We start from the raw sequence: 16168 nt of genomic DNA, 5'->3' as shown, positions 1-16168 counted from the left end.
AATAGTATGTCGCACGCGTGAAAGAAAGAGAGGAAGAGAGAGAGAGAGAGAGAGAGAGAGAGAGAGAGAGAGAGAGAGAGAGAGAGAGAATGGGTAGAGGTGTCTGTTCAATGTTATAGTTATCATATAACGTTATGACAAGTGTAACTAAATGATAAATTGCCATATTTATGGTCAATAAAGATCTATTATTATTATTATTGCGCTATATAAAGGCTCAATTTAATTATAGTTAATTTAATATTTTCCGTTCGTTTGACAGAATTTCCATTGCAACAATGAGACCATAACAATTTTGATTAAAAGACCTGCAAATAAGGTTCGACCTAAATGAGGGAGCATCAAAAATCATTTGTTGAGCTTTTTTTTTTTGAGCTTTTTTTGATATAGCGCAATATCCACGAAATGTGCTCAAAGCGCTTTACAAGGGGTCCCTGGTCAACAGCAACATTTAACATGTAGGACGGGACATGACGCCTGTTAGGCGATATTACAATTTTTCGGACAAAGACAACGCTGTTAATGGCCAGGTACTCATTTTACACCCGAGTACGGTGAGAGAATGTGAGTAAAGAGCCTTTTCCAAGGACTCAACTATGCGCCGAGCGCGAGGCTCGAACCCAGGACCTTCCGATCCAAAAGCGAGTGTCATACCACTAGACCACATAGCCACACGATAATATTCTTCCGATAATACGTATATCTTCGTCAAATCTATTTACATACAGGCCATCGTCCTGTTTGTGTCCTGTCTGTGTCATGACCTGGATCACCGTGGAAAAACCAACTCATACATGGTGCAATCCTCGTCCCCACTGGCTGCCATCTACTCCACCAGCACCATGGAGCACCACCATTTCAATCAGACAGTCTCCATCCTACAGCGGGAGGATCACAACATCTTCAAATTCCTCAGCTCGCACGAGTACAAGAAGGTAACGTTTTTCGATAAGTACGTAATAGGATTCAATTGGTCAGAATCAGCGTGGGTGCGCAACCGGATGCGCGGGTTGACGGAGGTAGGAAACAATAACAAACCCACATGGTTGCCATTACCTCCACCATCATTCTCGCTCACGGTTTGTGGAAAGCACTTCATTACAGGCACGTAATAGTGAATCTAGTTTTTGTTTTGAACATTTCTATTATTATTCTTTGTAAATTGACCCATATTAAAAGAAACATACAAACAAAACAGGCATGACCAGTCACTAACAATGCCGTGTAGTGTGTAGACAGTAACACAGTACGGTGAACATGACTGACACTGGGATCGGAATGTCGGAACCCATGAGTCGTTCGCAACTCTGCCTCACGTATTCATTTAATCAGTCAATTTAATTTTTATTAAGCTTGCGTAAAACATACAAACAAAAAAGACATGACCAGTCACTAACAATGCAGTGTAGTGTGTAGACAGTAACACGGTACGGTGAACATGAATGACACTGGGATCGGAATGTCGGAACACAGTAGTCGTTCGCAACTCAGCCTCGCGTACTCATTTAATCAGTCAATTTGAATTTCATTTAGCTTGCCTATTCTTCAAGTTTATGATATATTCACTTTTTCTATTTAAAAAGGGTAATCCAAACAGACCATAAAAACGATTTTATAATAAGCCGACTTCAACTTCCATCACTTACGACACGAACTTATTTTGGGTGGGTTTTTTTAACAAAACCGTTTGACTCAAACTAAAGCTTCGGCATTGGATAAGGAGCGAGGTCCCTGTTGCCATCTTGCTTAGTTTATACAGAGACTGGGTTGCCAGCTTGGCTGTTCTTGATAAATAGTAGTAAACAGCACAACCTTGTGCAATGAGAGATAGAGAGAGAGAGAGAGAGAGATTTTGAACAAAAAACGAATATCTCTCTCTTAGCCCTTCTTCTCTCTCACATTGGGCCTCTTTTATCTCACATCTCTCTCTCTCTCTCTCTCTCTCTCTCTCTCTCTTGCCCTCTCTCCTCTCTCTCTCTCCTCTCTCTCTCTTCTTCTCTTCTCTCTCCTCATTTCTCATGTCACACACTGTTTGACAATCTTCTTCACCTGGCTCACTTGTACTTGTAATATCGGGTGTAAGGTAAAATTTTGAACAATTATTATTATTTATAAAATGCAGAAACTTTGCAAATAAACCGATAGACTAGATATTAATTCGATTCGAAAAGTGAAACACAAAAGGAGAATTTGCGAATACCCGGTCCAGACATAAGCGTCATGGTCTTATTTATAAAGTGCAGAATCTTTGCAAATAAACGGATAAAATAGAGATTAATTCGATTCGAAAAGTGGAACACAAAAGCAGAATTTGCGAATGCCCGGTCCAGACATAAGTGTTATGGTCTTATTTATAAAATCTAGAAACTTTGAAAATAAACGGACAAGATAGAGATTCATTCGATTCGAAAAGTGGAACACAAAAGCAGAATTTGCGAATGCCCGGTCCAGACATAAGCGTTATGGTCTTATTTATAAAGTGCAGAAACTTTGCAAATAAACGGATAAGATAGAGATTCATTCGATTCGAAAAGTGGAACACAAAAGCAGAATTTGCGAATGCCCGGTCCAGACATAAGCGTTATGGTCTTATTTATAAAGTGCAGAAACTTTGCAAATAAACGGATAAGATAGAGATTCATTCGATTCGAAAAGTGGAACACAAAAGCAGAATTTGCGAATGCCTGGTCCAGACATAAGCGCTATGGTCTTATTTATAAAGTGCAGAAACTTTGCAAATAAACGGATAAGATAGAGATTCATTCGATTCGAAAAGTGGAACACAAAAGCAGAATTTGCGAATGCCCGGTCCAGACATAAGCGCTATGGTCTTATTTATAAAGTGCAGAAACTTTGCAAATAAACGGATAAGATAGAGATTCATTCGATTCGAAAAGTGGAACACAAAAGCAGAATCTGCGAATGCCCGGTCCAGACATAAGCGTTATGGTCTTATTTATAAAGTGCAGAAACTTTGCAAATAAACGGATAGACTAGATGTTATTTCGATTCGAAAAGTGGAACACAAAAGGAAAATTTGCGAATACCCAGTCCAGACATAAGCGTCATAGTCCTATTTATAAAGTACAGAATCTTTGCAAATAGACGGATAAAATAGAGATTAATTCGATTCGAAAAGTGGAACACAAAAGCAGAATTTGCGAATGCCCGGTCCAGACATAAGCGCTATGGTCTTATTTATAAAGTGCAGAAACTTTGCAAATAAACGGATAAGATAGAGATTCATTCGATTCGAAAAGTGGAACACAAAAGCAGAATCTGCGAATGCCCGGTCCAGACATAAGCGTTATGGTCTTATTTATAAAGTGCAGAAACTTTGCAAATAAACGGATAGACTAGATGTTATTATTTCGATTCGAAAAGTGGAACACAAAAGGAAAATTTGCGAATACCCAGTCCAGACATAAGCGTCATAGTCCTATTTATAAAGTACAGAATCTTTGCAAATAGACGGATAAAATAGAGATTAATTCGATTCGAAAAGTGGAACACAAAAGCAGAATTTGCGAATGCCCGGTCCAGACATAAGCGCTATGGTCTTATTTATAAAGTGCAGAAACTTTGCAAATAAACGGAAAAAACAGATTAATTCTAATCGAACAGTGGAACACAAAGGCAGAATCTGCGAACAACCGGTCCAGACATAAGCGTTATGGTCTTATTTATAAAATCTAGAAACTTTGCAAATAAACGGATAAAATAGAGATTAATTCGATTCGAAAAGTGGAACACAAAAGCAGAATTTGCGAATGCCCGGTCCAGACATAAGCGTTATGGTCTTATTAATAAAATGCAGAAACTTTGCAAATAAACGGATAGACTAGATATTAATTCGATTCGAAAAGTGGAACACAAAAGCAGAATTTGCGAATGCCCGGTCCAGACATAAGCGCTATGGTCTTATTTATAAAGTGCAGAAACTTTGCAAATAAACGGAAAAAATAGAGATTAATTCTAATCGAACAGTGGAACACAAAGGCAGAATTTGCGAACAACCGGTCCAGACATAAGCGTTATGGTCTTATTTATAAAGTGCAGAAAATTTGCAAATAAACGGATAAGATAGAGATATATTCGATTCGAAAAGTGGAACACAAAAGCAGAATTTGTGAATACCCGGTCCAGGCATAAGCGTCATGGTCTTGTTTAAATGAAACAATGCCATTTAAAAAAATATATGGTCAATGAGTAATTAAGCTAAATATGCGGAGTTCAAATAGATAATTTGATCTGTGAATTATTTTTATAATTAGCTGTTTTTATTCTCCATCATTTAGGTTATGTGATTAAGTTTATAATTGAAATACAAACTTTATCTCACTTATCAATGTTTTGCAATAAAGGAGAGTGTGAGTGAACCTGAGCAAAGGAAATTATTTGAGAGAGTGATATTTATCATGCTTTTCAGTTTGTAGTTGAATTCTAGAATGGATTCTTTATAGTTCTCATTGATTGTATGTCAGTATGTCAGTCTTTAGGACACCGATTACCCTAATGCGGCCACAATTTACAATGTGACGGCCACAAGCCCGTTAAACACAGAGTGGGGTATTGTTGTTTGCAAGTAATGCTATGGTTTTAATAGGATATCTGTCTCCTATTAAAATACATTCCTGTGTTGGATTTTGGATTAAATTCATGTCTTCTTCGGATTTTGGGATATTTAATTTTCATGGATTGTGATTGTGATTTTCAAGACTATTAATGTAAGTAAATGCCCAAATAGATATTTTTATTCATTTATTCTTTATTTATTTTTTTTAGTTTTGTTTTGAAGCATTTATTATAAGAAATATTGTACATATGCACTTATACACCAAAGACTATATCCTTTCAACTGCTTATTATTATTATTATTATTATTATTATTATTATTATTATTATTATTATTATTATTATTATTATTATTATTATTATTATTATTATTATTATTATTATTATTATTGTTATTATTATTATTATTATTATTATTATTATTATTATTATTATTATTATTATTATTATTATTATATGATAATAATAATAATAATAATAATAATAATAATAATAATAATAATAATAATAATAATAATAATAATAATAATAATAATAATAATAATTAATAATAATAATAAGTGCATTGAGTGAAATCCCAATCATGGTTGCCCAAATAAAACTGGCGCTAGAATCCCGACTACCTGTCTAAACGAATGTTGTTTGTACGATACATACTAACTACACGTTCAATATCGGGGGCAGAAAATATACGTTTGGTTTTATGAAATTAAAACAGTAGTCCCACATTGTTCTTTGATGTTATTTGTGGTTGCATTTGCTTTGAAACTTACACATTATATTGTGTTACATTGTTTACAAAATATTTCTGGTACTCGTATGCATGTGTAGTCAACGGACCACCGGTCAATCGTGTTCTTTATTATTTTATTATTAATTTTGGCTTGACATCTTACATATGTGAATTTGACAGGTTGTTATGGATGGTAATTATAACATTAAGTGATTTTTAAACATTTTTACGGCGTTTTAAATGTCTTTCTTGCATTCATTGCCGAGCACCTCCACTTTTCTGTTACTATTTTAACGATCAGCTGATTTTCTCTTGCCTCCCCTTTAATTTCGCGGACTTTTTTCAGAACGAGGCGTGGGAGTGGCTAGTAGGGAATGAGATTAGCGGCAGAGTAGCGTCCCTTGATTGGACGTCACCCATAGTCTGTGACGTCACCGGAGGAAAAATTATTAGAGAGAGAACGTCATGTTGGTTGTGCGCATGTGCCTCACGTCCTCGCGTTGAGACGCATGCGCACAACCAACATGACGTTCTCTCTCTAATAACTTTTCCGCCGGTGACGTCACAGACCATGGGTGACGTCCAATCAAGGGACGCTACTCTTCCGCTAATCTCATTCGCTATAGTCTGATGTCACGCCCAGCAACGAGCAGCTTGGTTCTAAACAAAGAAAATCTGTACTTTTTATTCTTCGTGCTGGCTAGAACTTTTTCACATGGCATGTGATCAGAATGTATAAAAGTCTAAACATAATCATATTTATATTGCTTTTCTCCTCTGGATACACTTGTATGCTCGCCGCCGCGAAAAAATGTTTATTCTCTATTGTCCTCTGGCACTTTCCTACTCACTTCATTCCTTGATATTACCAACATAAGTGCCTGCTCCACTTACTTTTCTGAATGAAAATCCTATCGACATTTTATTGACGCGTTAATTAGAGTTACGAAAAACAGACCTGCATACTTGGAAATTTAAAAATTCGTAGTTTTTTTGGAGAGAAAAAAATTGTAGTCGCTTTAGTTAGCTTTAATAATCAATTTACTCTCGCAAGGATTAATATAACGTAGTTTTTTGGAGAGAAAAAAATTGTAGTCGCTTTAGTTAGCTTTAATAATCAATTTACTCTCGCAAGGATTAAATAACACTTCTAAATCCTTAAAATTATATAGTCTGACATCAGTTTTCACTTTGAATAATTTTTAATGATTTATAAATAGCTCGTGACGTTCTGAAATTGGACCCAAAATTTCGTAATTCTGCGAATTTTTCGCAATAGTAAGCAGGTCTGATAAAGATGATTTTGATGCTTTTTCAAAAGAAATATCGTGCTACAGGTACGTAAAATAAAAAATAAAAAATAATTGAGCTTTATATAGCGCAATATCCACTAAATGTGCTCAAAGCGCTTTACAAGGGGTCTCTGGTCAACAGCAACATTTAACATGTAGGACGGGACATGCCGCTGTTAACGGCCAGGTACTCATTTTACACCTGAGTACGGTGAGAGAAAGTGAGTAAAGAGCCTTTTCCAAGGACTAAACTATGCGCCGAGCGCGAGGCTCGAACCCAGGACCTTCCGATCCGAAAGCGAGTGTCATAGCACAAGACCTCATAGCCGCACCTCATAAGTCATAAGCGTTATTTGGTTTACTTTTCAGGCACTGGGGGACATGAAAACTAGCATTTTGGCAACGGACTTGGCAGTATTTTTCAAAAACAAAGCAATTTTGGAAAACATCACAAGTACTGGTGAATTTGATTGGGAGACGCCAGACCATAGGTAAGACATCTGGATCTTCACCTTTACCGTCTCTATTGGTTTGTCTGTCCACCTACTATTTTGCCGTTCGATTCTCACATCTAGATAAGGACACTTGATTATACTTTGAAGTCTCATTTTTGAGAGTATTAGATCAGTTGAGTTTCACTTAAGTCATCATTATTTGCTGATCAAAATATCTGTTTTGTCAGCGTGTTGCAGAAATCTTGCTATCTTTTCTAAACTAGATAGTCCCTTGAAACTTAGAGAATCATGGAGCTAGGGTCTTTCTCACTTCCTATATTGTTAAATTGGCAGTAGTAATGTCTTGCTACCATTTTTATAGGACGCAGTCTATCGCAATGTGCTTTCACCACATCTAACATATCTAGCTACTCAATCTTTGACGGTGGAAAAGAAGGGTCAGATCAACCACCATCGCACCCGTAACGAGAACCAGTCCTTAGTCTTGTGAGGCGAGCGCTCTATCAACTGAGTTATCGGAAACCTTGTTGTCCCTTTTTATTCTATTATATCCGCTGTCCTATTACACTAGCTTTCTTCCCTTGATCTTGGATATTAAACTGCAATTTAGTTTTGCCTCGACATGGGTTGCATCCTCTACTAAGGGAAGTAAAATCAAGTATACGTTTGATTATTGGGGCATGAAGAATGATTTAATTTTTGATTCAAAAGTATCTCACAGGGGCTATTGCTAGTCATTCATAAGTCGAAACTATTTTATTGTGACCTTCTCTTGTTGGAGGGGAGCTTTGACCTGTATGTAAGACGTATTTTGTTTACATACGGTTTCAGAAGAGACTTTTGATTATTCCGTCGTCTTGCTTAAATTACCAAACAATACTGGAAGCGGCAAAAACGCCTGAAATCAAAATGTTTTTTTTTTATTGGCTTGGGAGACGCATGCGATAGAAACAGTGTATCGATATGTAACTAAATTATTTTTAGCAACTGTTATATTCAATAATTATTTTTTGTCCAATACAATATTTACAATAATATTTATTGATATCTCCATAACGTCAAAATTTGAATGTGTTCCTTCACTTGCTTCGGTGTGATGCAGGACAGTTTTATACTCTGTCACCATGACTGGGTGCGACCTGTCAGCTATGACAAAGTCCTGGGAGATACAAGAGGCGATCGTTGAGGTTGTCCACGAAGAATTTTATAACCAGGTGACAGATACAGCAGTCTCCGATCCGACGACAAAGAGAATTCTATCAATATGACGCTCTCTGCTTTATGTCATGTTACTTCTCTGAAGGAATTGTCATTGTTTTCTATGATTTCTCAAAACACTTTCCATTCTGACTCATGATTTTAGCTCTTGTTTTTCTAAATAAAAACAGTGTTTATAAAGTGTGTTTGTTCTCCTACTATCAACTTTTTTCCTGAACTGTTCGATATCTTTTTTAAAAATTAGTATTTATTTTACATATTTTATTTGGTTGCTTATTTCTCTATTCGTCGTGTCTTTAGTAATGTTTCCATCTTCTATGACTTCTTTCATTTCATCTTTCACAGTTTAATTAGAAATCACATTCAAATCTTAACAAAACACAAAAGTACAAATAATTAGAATTACTTCGATCAACATATTGTGTTTGCGTCACAGTTCTACCATCTTATACACGAAAATATGTTTGATTTTGGTGTTGATTGAAACGGTGTAGAAATGATTAATTGCCTCACTGGAAAATTCGTCATTTTACTTCAACAAACAATAATATTAATAAATATTTCAACAAACATTGGATGTGTTAATAGTCAATTATTCAAATAAACAGCTGAAATATTATTTTCCTATCTCAAATCTTGACTTATGATGATCCAGAAAGTAAAAGGTGAAGAAATCAAAATGAGGTTGTTTTTTTAATATAGTAAACCTCCCTACTAAAGTGTTTCATGACGCTTGAACATTTGCCTTCATTCGGTTCTAATGTTATTTTGAATCAAAAACATTTTTTACAATTTTTCAACGCAATTTCCAAAAAGAAAATTGTTTCCTATTCTATGTATCTGTATCTTTTCTTGCCTACTATCTAAGTACTCATTTGAATATATGTGCATTCTGTGTATAAATTATTGTTTGGATAGACAAAAACTTACACATCAAATTGCTATACTCTGCACACTTTCTCCGTGTGTTTTGCCAAGATTCCTTTGGGCATGTTTATTTCAGTTATGTACTTCTTTATTCGCCTTTGAATAGTTTCTGTTTCATTATTTTTCAATCTCTTATTAATGTAAATGTTGGAACAGAATTAAGAAATGTTTTCTTGCACTTTAAGAATGTATGGCACATTCAAAAACACCTGTCGACTGGTGAAGACCAACGGTTACATTTTGTGTGAGCTTGGGTAAAATACTTCTCAATTTTATAAATACAAATCTGTACTCTCTCTTTGGGAAGCGTATCCTTTTTTATGATGATCATAAGATAAAACCGGGTTTTTTTCTCAATATACATAAAATAACAATGAAGACAAACATTAGTTGTGATCCCAGCATGAAGAACATCAACAGTCTATAATGAAAATTATATATGATATTTTACAAAGGTCACACAAAATTGTATCTGTTGTAATGCACTCTCGATTTTTTTTTTTTCAACCCATCCTTCTTTTTCTTCATCAATTTTCCAACTATTTTTTCATATTGTTTGGTTTTTTTTTCTTGTAAACAAGACCAGGGGCCTTTCTTATGCGGGATAACTAAATGTGATAATTTATCTGTTTAACCAAATATATTTTGTCCATTGACGAATATTGGTAATTATTTTTTATTTATTCGGTCATCGGATACTATTTATCTTTTGTCTTGGTACAATAAAGATATCCACAGAGAAAGCATTCTAATATTTTATCTATTTTTTGGCGCTTATTTACTTTATTTTAAGGGCTAGATAAATCTCTATTGTATCCAAATTATCCTTTGTATATTAACCAAATAGAAATACCGGCGGAGCGCGGTTTTTTGTAATAAGAGTGATGAAAATCTCCGCACTCCTAAACCCCATCAAATCAACTTCAAACAAATAAAAGTCAGTTTTTTTTAAACAACGACATTTATTTTAATTGACTTGTCTAAGGAAACTTTAAAGGAGAAGTTAAAATTAATGGCAAGATAAATTTTGCTGCCATTATTCTTTCTCGTATTCTTGCCCAAAGTGATGGTACTTGCTTCTAATAAAATACCACTGCTTAAAACAAAGTAATGAGTCAATCTAATGTCTTTTGTCCTACTAAACTCCATTAAATAGATTTTAGGGTCAAGGCTGTATGTGTATACTGTGCCGTCAGTTAATTTAAAGATTATTCAACTCACTATATAAATAACTTTTGAATTTTTGCATAATGAGAGTGTAAAAGCTCAAACTAAAATAGCTAAGTCTGTCCACAATAGAATCGCCCCTCGTCTCAAGCTGTTTCAATCTTTTCTTCTTCTACTATTATACATAATATCTTGGTTATCTTGGACCAGGAACGCCATAAAAGCTGTCATGATGACCTCTTGTGACCTGTGCGCCATGTACAAGCCCTGGTCCATTCAGTATGAACTGGTGTACGTCATCATGGAAGAATTCTGGCAACAGGTAGATACATTGAACACAGATTTTGGCCCGAAAAGATTGGTCTTGTGAATTTAAGAATTTTCATAGCAACACGAAAAACATAATTTTACCACTACACTTCCTCTGAAAGTTGCCTTATTCATTGTTGTGGTTTGGTTTTGTTTTGTTCTGTTTTGAGTTTGTTCTTTGTTGTTTTTGTTTTTGCTTTTATGTTTTGATCATTTTGTATACTTTTTACACTTAGTTTTGTTTTATTTTTCCTGACTTTTGTATTCTGTTCTTGATAATTTTCTGGTGGACCACCCTGTTACTCATTCTCACAAACGCAGAGATATTTTAATCGAATACAGCAATATTACTTATTTCAATCAAAAGGAATCATATCACTCTGTAAATGTGACTGAAGAAAATATGTTTTACGGGGCTTTTTTTCTTTTTTTTTTTCACAATTAGAATAATGTCAGTGATTAATATTTCCTGGAAAAGATGGTTGCTTAAAACAATATTACACATGTCAAATGCGCCCAGATTCGTATTGTCTTTTGTTTGGGATACCTTGTAGAGGGCTTTGAGCACATTCAATGGATATCGCGCTTATAAAAGCAATTTTTTAATGTATTCCATCGAACAGGGTAGATAATCAAAGAGCAAAAGCGTTTCTCTTCAAGGTTTTTTAAAAATTCCTTCAAGTTTCCGTAAATCACGATTTCTCATCAAATTCTCACAAAAAGTGGAAAAGATCTCCGCATGTCTACGTGACATGACACGAGTTTTATTACCAAAAAAATCTTCCATTCCATAATCATAATTTAATGAAAACCTCGCATTAGTCGATTCTATAAAATGATTGTCAACTTTTTGTTGGATCTTGTAGGAATTGTCTTCTTAGGAATCATCAGTAAAGCAATTTGGTACTTTCCTTGCTTTCTTGGTCGTCTTCTTTCATTTTTTAAATGTTGATGTCTCGACTTATTTTAATGTTTTTGAATTTCTTTTTCTCTGTTGTAATGCTTCGGGATTGGTTTTATTTTTCATCATTCAAAATGTCATAATTTTCTATAAAACGAATACCAGCAACAACATCATGAAAAGACGACTCAATTTCATCCTACGTTCAAGATGATCTAATTTGATTCTCCTCATATCTTTTTACATAACAACATATGAAAGCTCCATTATTGAAATTAACACTAAGCCATTGAAGGTCGATATTATCATATCGCAATTATATTTTTTTTCAATTTAAAATGTTAATTTTAAAATCCTCGAATCGAAACTATTGTAATTTGCTTTTTTAAAAATACCACCTAAACCATCGTCCAAAAACACCACGAACCTACCAATTTTCAGACTTTTTCAGTGTGTAAACAAAAAATGAAATCTAAGTTAACGCCCAACATAAATAGATTACAACAGTTGTATGAGATCACAATAGACACATTCATATCCGTATGTAATTTATGGACAGTGAGTGTTAAAATAATGTGATTTGTCCCTTAAACCCATCTCATGTTCCTGTTACCAGGGAGACGAGGAACGAAAACGGGGGATCACTCCAATTGACATGATGGACAGAATGAAAAAGAATGACTTGCCACGATTGGAGGTATATCATTATAATATATATATATATATATATATATATATATATGGAGTCACTCACTTATTTATTGTCGAAACACATGTTTCTGTGGTCTCCATCCACGTCGTCAGTCGGCATATTATGTCCGTAGATTCTTAGATTCCGTGGATTCTACGGACATAATATGCCGACTGGCGACGTGGATGGAGACCACAGAAACATGTGTTTCGGCCATAAAGAAGTGAGTGACTCCATTTATATTTTATATTATCGAGCACTCTCGTGCCTACAAGTACCCACCAACACTCATAATATATATATATATATATATATATATATATATATATATATATATATATATAATATATATATATATATATATATATTATATCTGATTTTGCAAGGCCAAAGAGAGATGCTCGGATTCGTTGACAACGTTCAAATCTCGCTTAAAGTTTTATCTTTTTACGTCATAATGTTGCAATATTATTTTCATATTTTGTTGTTGTTAAATTGAATTCGTATCACGTTTCCTTCACACTTGTCTCACTGTAATATGTTTTGTTTTATATCACTGTAAAGCGCTTAGAGCCTGTGACAACGGGGTAAAGCGCTATATAAATGCCATTTATTATTATTAATAAAGGTAGGTGAAAAGCATTTGTTTCAAGATTGTTTTATTATCTCGTCGTAGAAAAAGGAGAATCGTTGCCATTGGTGGAGAAGGATTCAATATCCTGCCAAATCAAGCAGGTGCCTCCAGTAAGGCGCTATTTAAAGAGGAAGGTCTAAAAGTGTTACGAACATAAGATCACTTTCATATGACGGGTGGTACGGGATAGTGACAGGTAAAATCGGAAAATAGACAGAGGAACAGGATAAAAACGCACTCCAAATACTATTGAGCCACGTCAAGATCCGGTGAAAAGACCAAGAAAATTTGCAAAGATTTAGGATTTCAATAATTCTAGGATAATTTTTTTTTTTCGAAGAGACATGAATGCCACGATTTAGAAGGGGGAAAAGTGTTACTTATTGTAAGATATCGATATTTAGCGGAACAAACCTCTGAAGTCCCGATTTTCACGATGACGTCATCAGAGGTTTGAGCCGCCCAAAATTAAATAAAACATGTCGTGCAAAGCACGTATGTAGACTTCAGAGTTTTGATCTGCCGATCGTGAAAATCGGGACTTCAGAGGTTTGATCCGACGACCATCGATATTGGACAGCAACAAATCCTGTCTTGAGCGACAAAAAAAAAGCATGAATGTTGGTAGTAGATTAAGCATTTGTCTTGAAAGTGATTTCGTTTCGTCGGGTTTTTCTGCTTGGCTAAAATGCTTCTACGTGTTTTGTTCTTGGCTAAAACGATTTTAGATTTAACTATGACCTCATAAATAAAAACAAACAATATCGTTTGATTGAGAACAAACCAAAAATTAAAATTTACATAATAAATACCTACATGTTTAAATACTCCCCAGGTTGGTTTCATCGAGTCCATTTGTATACCTTGCTACACACTCATGTCCAAAGTGATGCCCAAAACAGGCCCAATGTTGACGGGTGCAGAGTAAGCCATTTTCATTACACATAGAATTGTCGCCCTTGGTAGCTTAATCAATGCGCAGTGGAAATCACGAAACAATAATCTAATGGGATACGTCATTTTAACAACACGTTGAACTGTGTTGCTGAAAGTCTATGATAACTAATCACGGGATCTTTAATTAAAAAAAAAAAAAGAATTTTCACTATTATCATTTTTTTTTCTAGTTCGCTTCATTTATCTTGTTTTAATTACGTCCTCTTGAGTTGTATTTTTGTACATTTTAATTTGTACGGTCTTGTACATTCGAGATGTTCCCTGGGTTTTTTTTTTTTAATATTGTTTGTGAGTGTCAACAACAACCTCGAAAATGAAAAACCGCGAAAAGTAGCTAAATCTTTTATTTGAACCATCCACAATAAGCCTAAACTTGAGAGTCTTCTATCCCCTTATAACTTTTCCAACATGCTTTCTGTCTTTGTCTTGGAATGAGATTACTTGGTTTTGTCCTGGCCCTGGCCGGAGTCCTTGCTGGGAGGGAAACAGTCAAATGCATAGTTATTTTGTTGGGAGATGATATTTTTTCCATGTAAATCATCTCTCTGTTATGTATTATTATATTTGTTATTTTCAATGTATAATGTTAGCATTTGAGTGTATTCCTCTTTGTTGGATTTTGTGCTTGTGTCCGGATGAGACTTAGAGGTGATCTCAAACTAAGCACATTGGTGGTGTGCTCTTGGAATCTACATCTGATCCCTATGTGTCCCCAGTTCCCCTATGTCTTACTTTTTCTTGGGTGCTTTAATTGTAATTCTAGAACTTTTTACTATCCATTTTGTTCTTCCTTTTTACTGGCACTGATATAACCTAAATGTGTTGCGAGCGCCGTAAAACCCTGAAAAAAAAATGAAAAAAAACTTGAATAATTTTACGACAGCAATCATAAAATATTGTATCATAATCACATACTATAATAGGAAATTAAAAGAAAAAACAATATTTTAATACCTCTGTTACTCGTAATTTACTAAAAACAAATGTTACAATGAATGACATAATCAGTCGGATGGTGAAAATATTTGAACTGAGATATTGCCAAGTTTAGATAGAAGGTCAATTTTTATCCAAAATGCGTTCTTGTCATAAATGATTAAATCAACCCTTTTTGTACATCTTCGGGAAATATCAAAGCTTAACTTCACTTCTAAAATATTTTTTACTGCTAGTCAAGTTGAAAAGGTATGAAATTTGAGAAAACTTGCTGGATACCTTTCCCATACATCTGACCATAACTTCATAAAAATCACCTGATTTACTTCAAATAAATATTAAAATACTCTAAGGAGCATATTCTTTCAGAAAATGTAAAAATATGCAAATCCAAAATTTTCACCTTCCGACTCGTGTACTGACACAAATTATCATCATTTAAAATGGTGTTTCTTTTTTTTTTTTTGAACACTGCATTTAAAACGTCTACATTTTTACCTATCACATCGTTGAAAACAGTAGTTATGATTTTGTTTTATTTTTTCTTCTCTTTGTCCAACTATCCATCACTTCACCCGTTTATAAAGCTGGGCATTCACTCACTAAATCCTATAGATTTTTTGCTACTTTTCAAAATTGGAAGAAATGTATTAGAAATGAGCATGTGCATAGATAGTTTTATTCAACAATCATTAACGTGTAAAAATGAAAAACATTAGCTTTGATACTACGCCTATAATTTGTCTCAGAAAAAATGTAATTAATAGGGATGGGGTAAAAGTGACTCGGATAAACTACGGATATAGTCAGTGTTAGGGTTGAGTTAAATGAGAATGTGATAATAAATATGTGTATTTATTAACTTCATCAAACAGAGCAAATCTTCAAAAATGGAGAGCCATGGCCGAAAAGTTGAAGCAGACATCTGGGACCAACGTTTGAAATGGAGAAAAACGACACACCTAATACTACTCAATGCATACAACACAACGTATTAGTACCTGGTTTCTAATAATAATGCTTATAATAAAAATGTGTAACTCGGAGAACCCACCCAACAAAGGTGGTTACAATAGACCGTTCTTTTCAATTCTTAGAGATGATAAGAATAGGATTCAATAGTCTGATGTCACGTCCGCCCAGCGTTGAGCAGTTTGGTTCTAAACAAAAGAAAATGGGTACTTTTTGTTCTTCATGCTGGCGAGAACTTTTTCACATGTCATGTGATCAGAATGTATAAAAGTCAAAACATGATCAGATGTATAATGTTTTTCTTCTCTGGAGACACTTTTATGCTCGTCGGAGAAGTATTTCATAAGGGCGTTCGCCATTGTTCCGATAGTTTAGAACCAGTTATTAAGTTGCTATACGTC

General features: G+C 34.5%; 1 protein-coding gene across 1 annotated transcript in view; it reads left to right on the top strand.

Annotated features, from left to right (window-relative positions):
• Positions 1 to 15868, top strand: part of LOC144963391 (putative 3',5'-cyclic phosphodiesterase pde-5) — a 127376-nt gene extending 111508 nt beyond the window's left edge. Inside the window, exons 19-24 of the mRNA XM_078897363.1 lie at positions 729 to 935; positions 6970 to 7091; positions 10578 to 10689; positions 12194 to 12274; positions 13738 to 13826; positions 15671 to 15868. Coding sequence (XP_078753489.1) covers positions 729 to 935; positions 6970 to 7091; positions 10578 to 10689; positions 12194 to 12274; positions 13738 to 13826; positions 15671 to 15737 — 678 coding nt within the window. The 3' untranslated portion in view covers positions 15738 to 15868. The remainder of the gene's footprint in view (positions 1 to 728; positions 936 to 6969; positions 7092 to 10577; positions 10690 to 12193; positions 12275 to 13737; positions 13827 to 15670) is intronic.
• The last annotated feature ends 300 nt before the right edge of the window (positions 15869 to 16168 follow it).

The sequence above is a fragment of the Berghia stephanieae genome, chromosome 1 (genome assembly GCF_034508935.2).
Source record: "Berghia stephanieae isolate SIO BIC M18660-M18661 chromosome 1, UCSD_Bste_1.3, whole genome shotgun sequence".
Taxonomy (NCBI): domain Eukaryota; kingdom Metazoa; phylum Mollusca; class Gastropoda; order Nudibranchia; family Aeolidiidae; genus Berghia; species Berghia stephanieae.
Note: the sequence above shows the minus strand (reverse complement) of the source record. Positions and strands in the feature narration are given on the sequence as shown.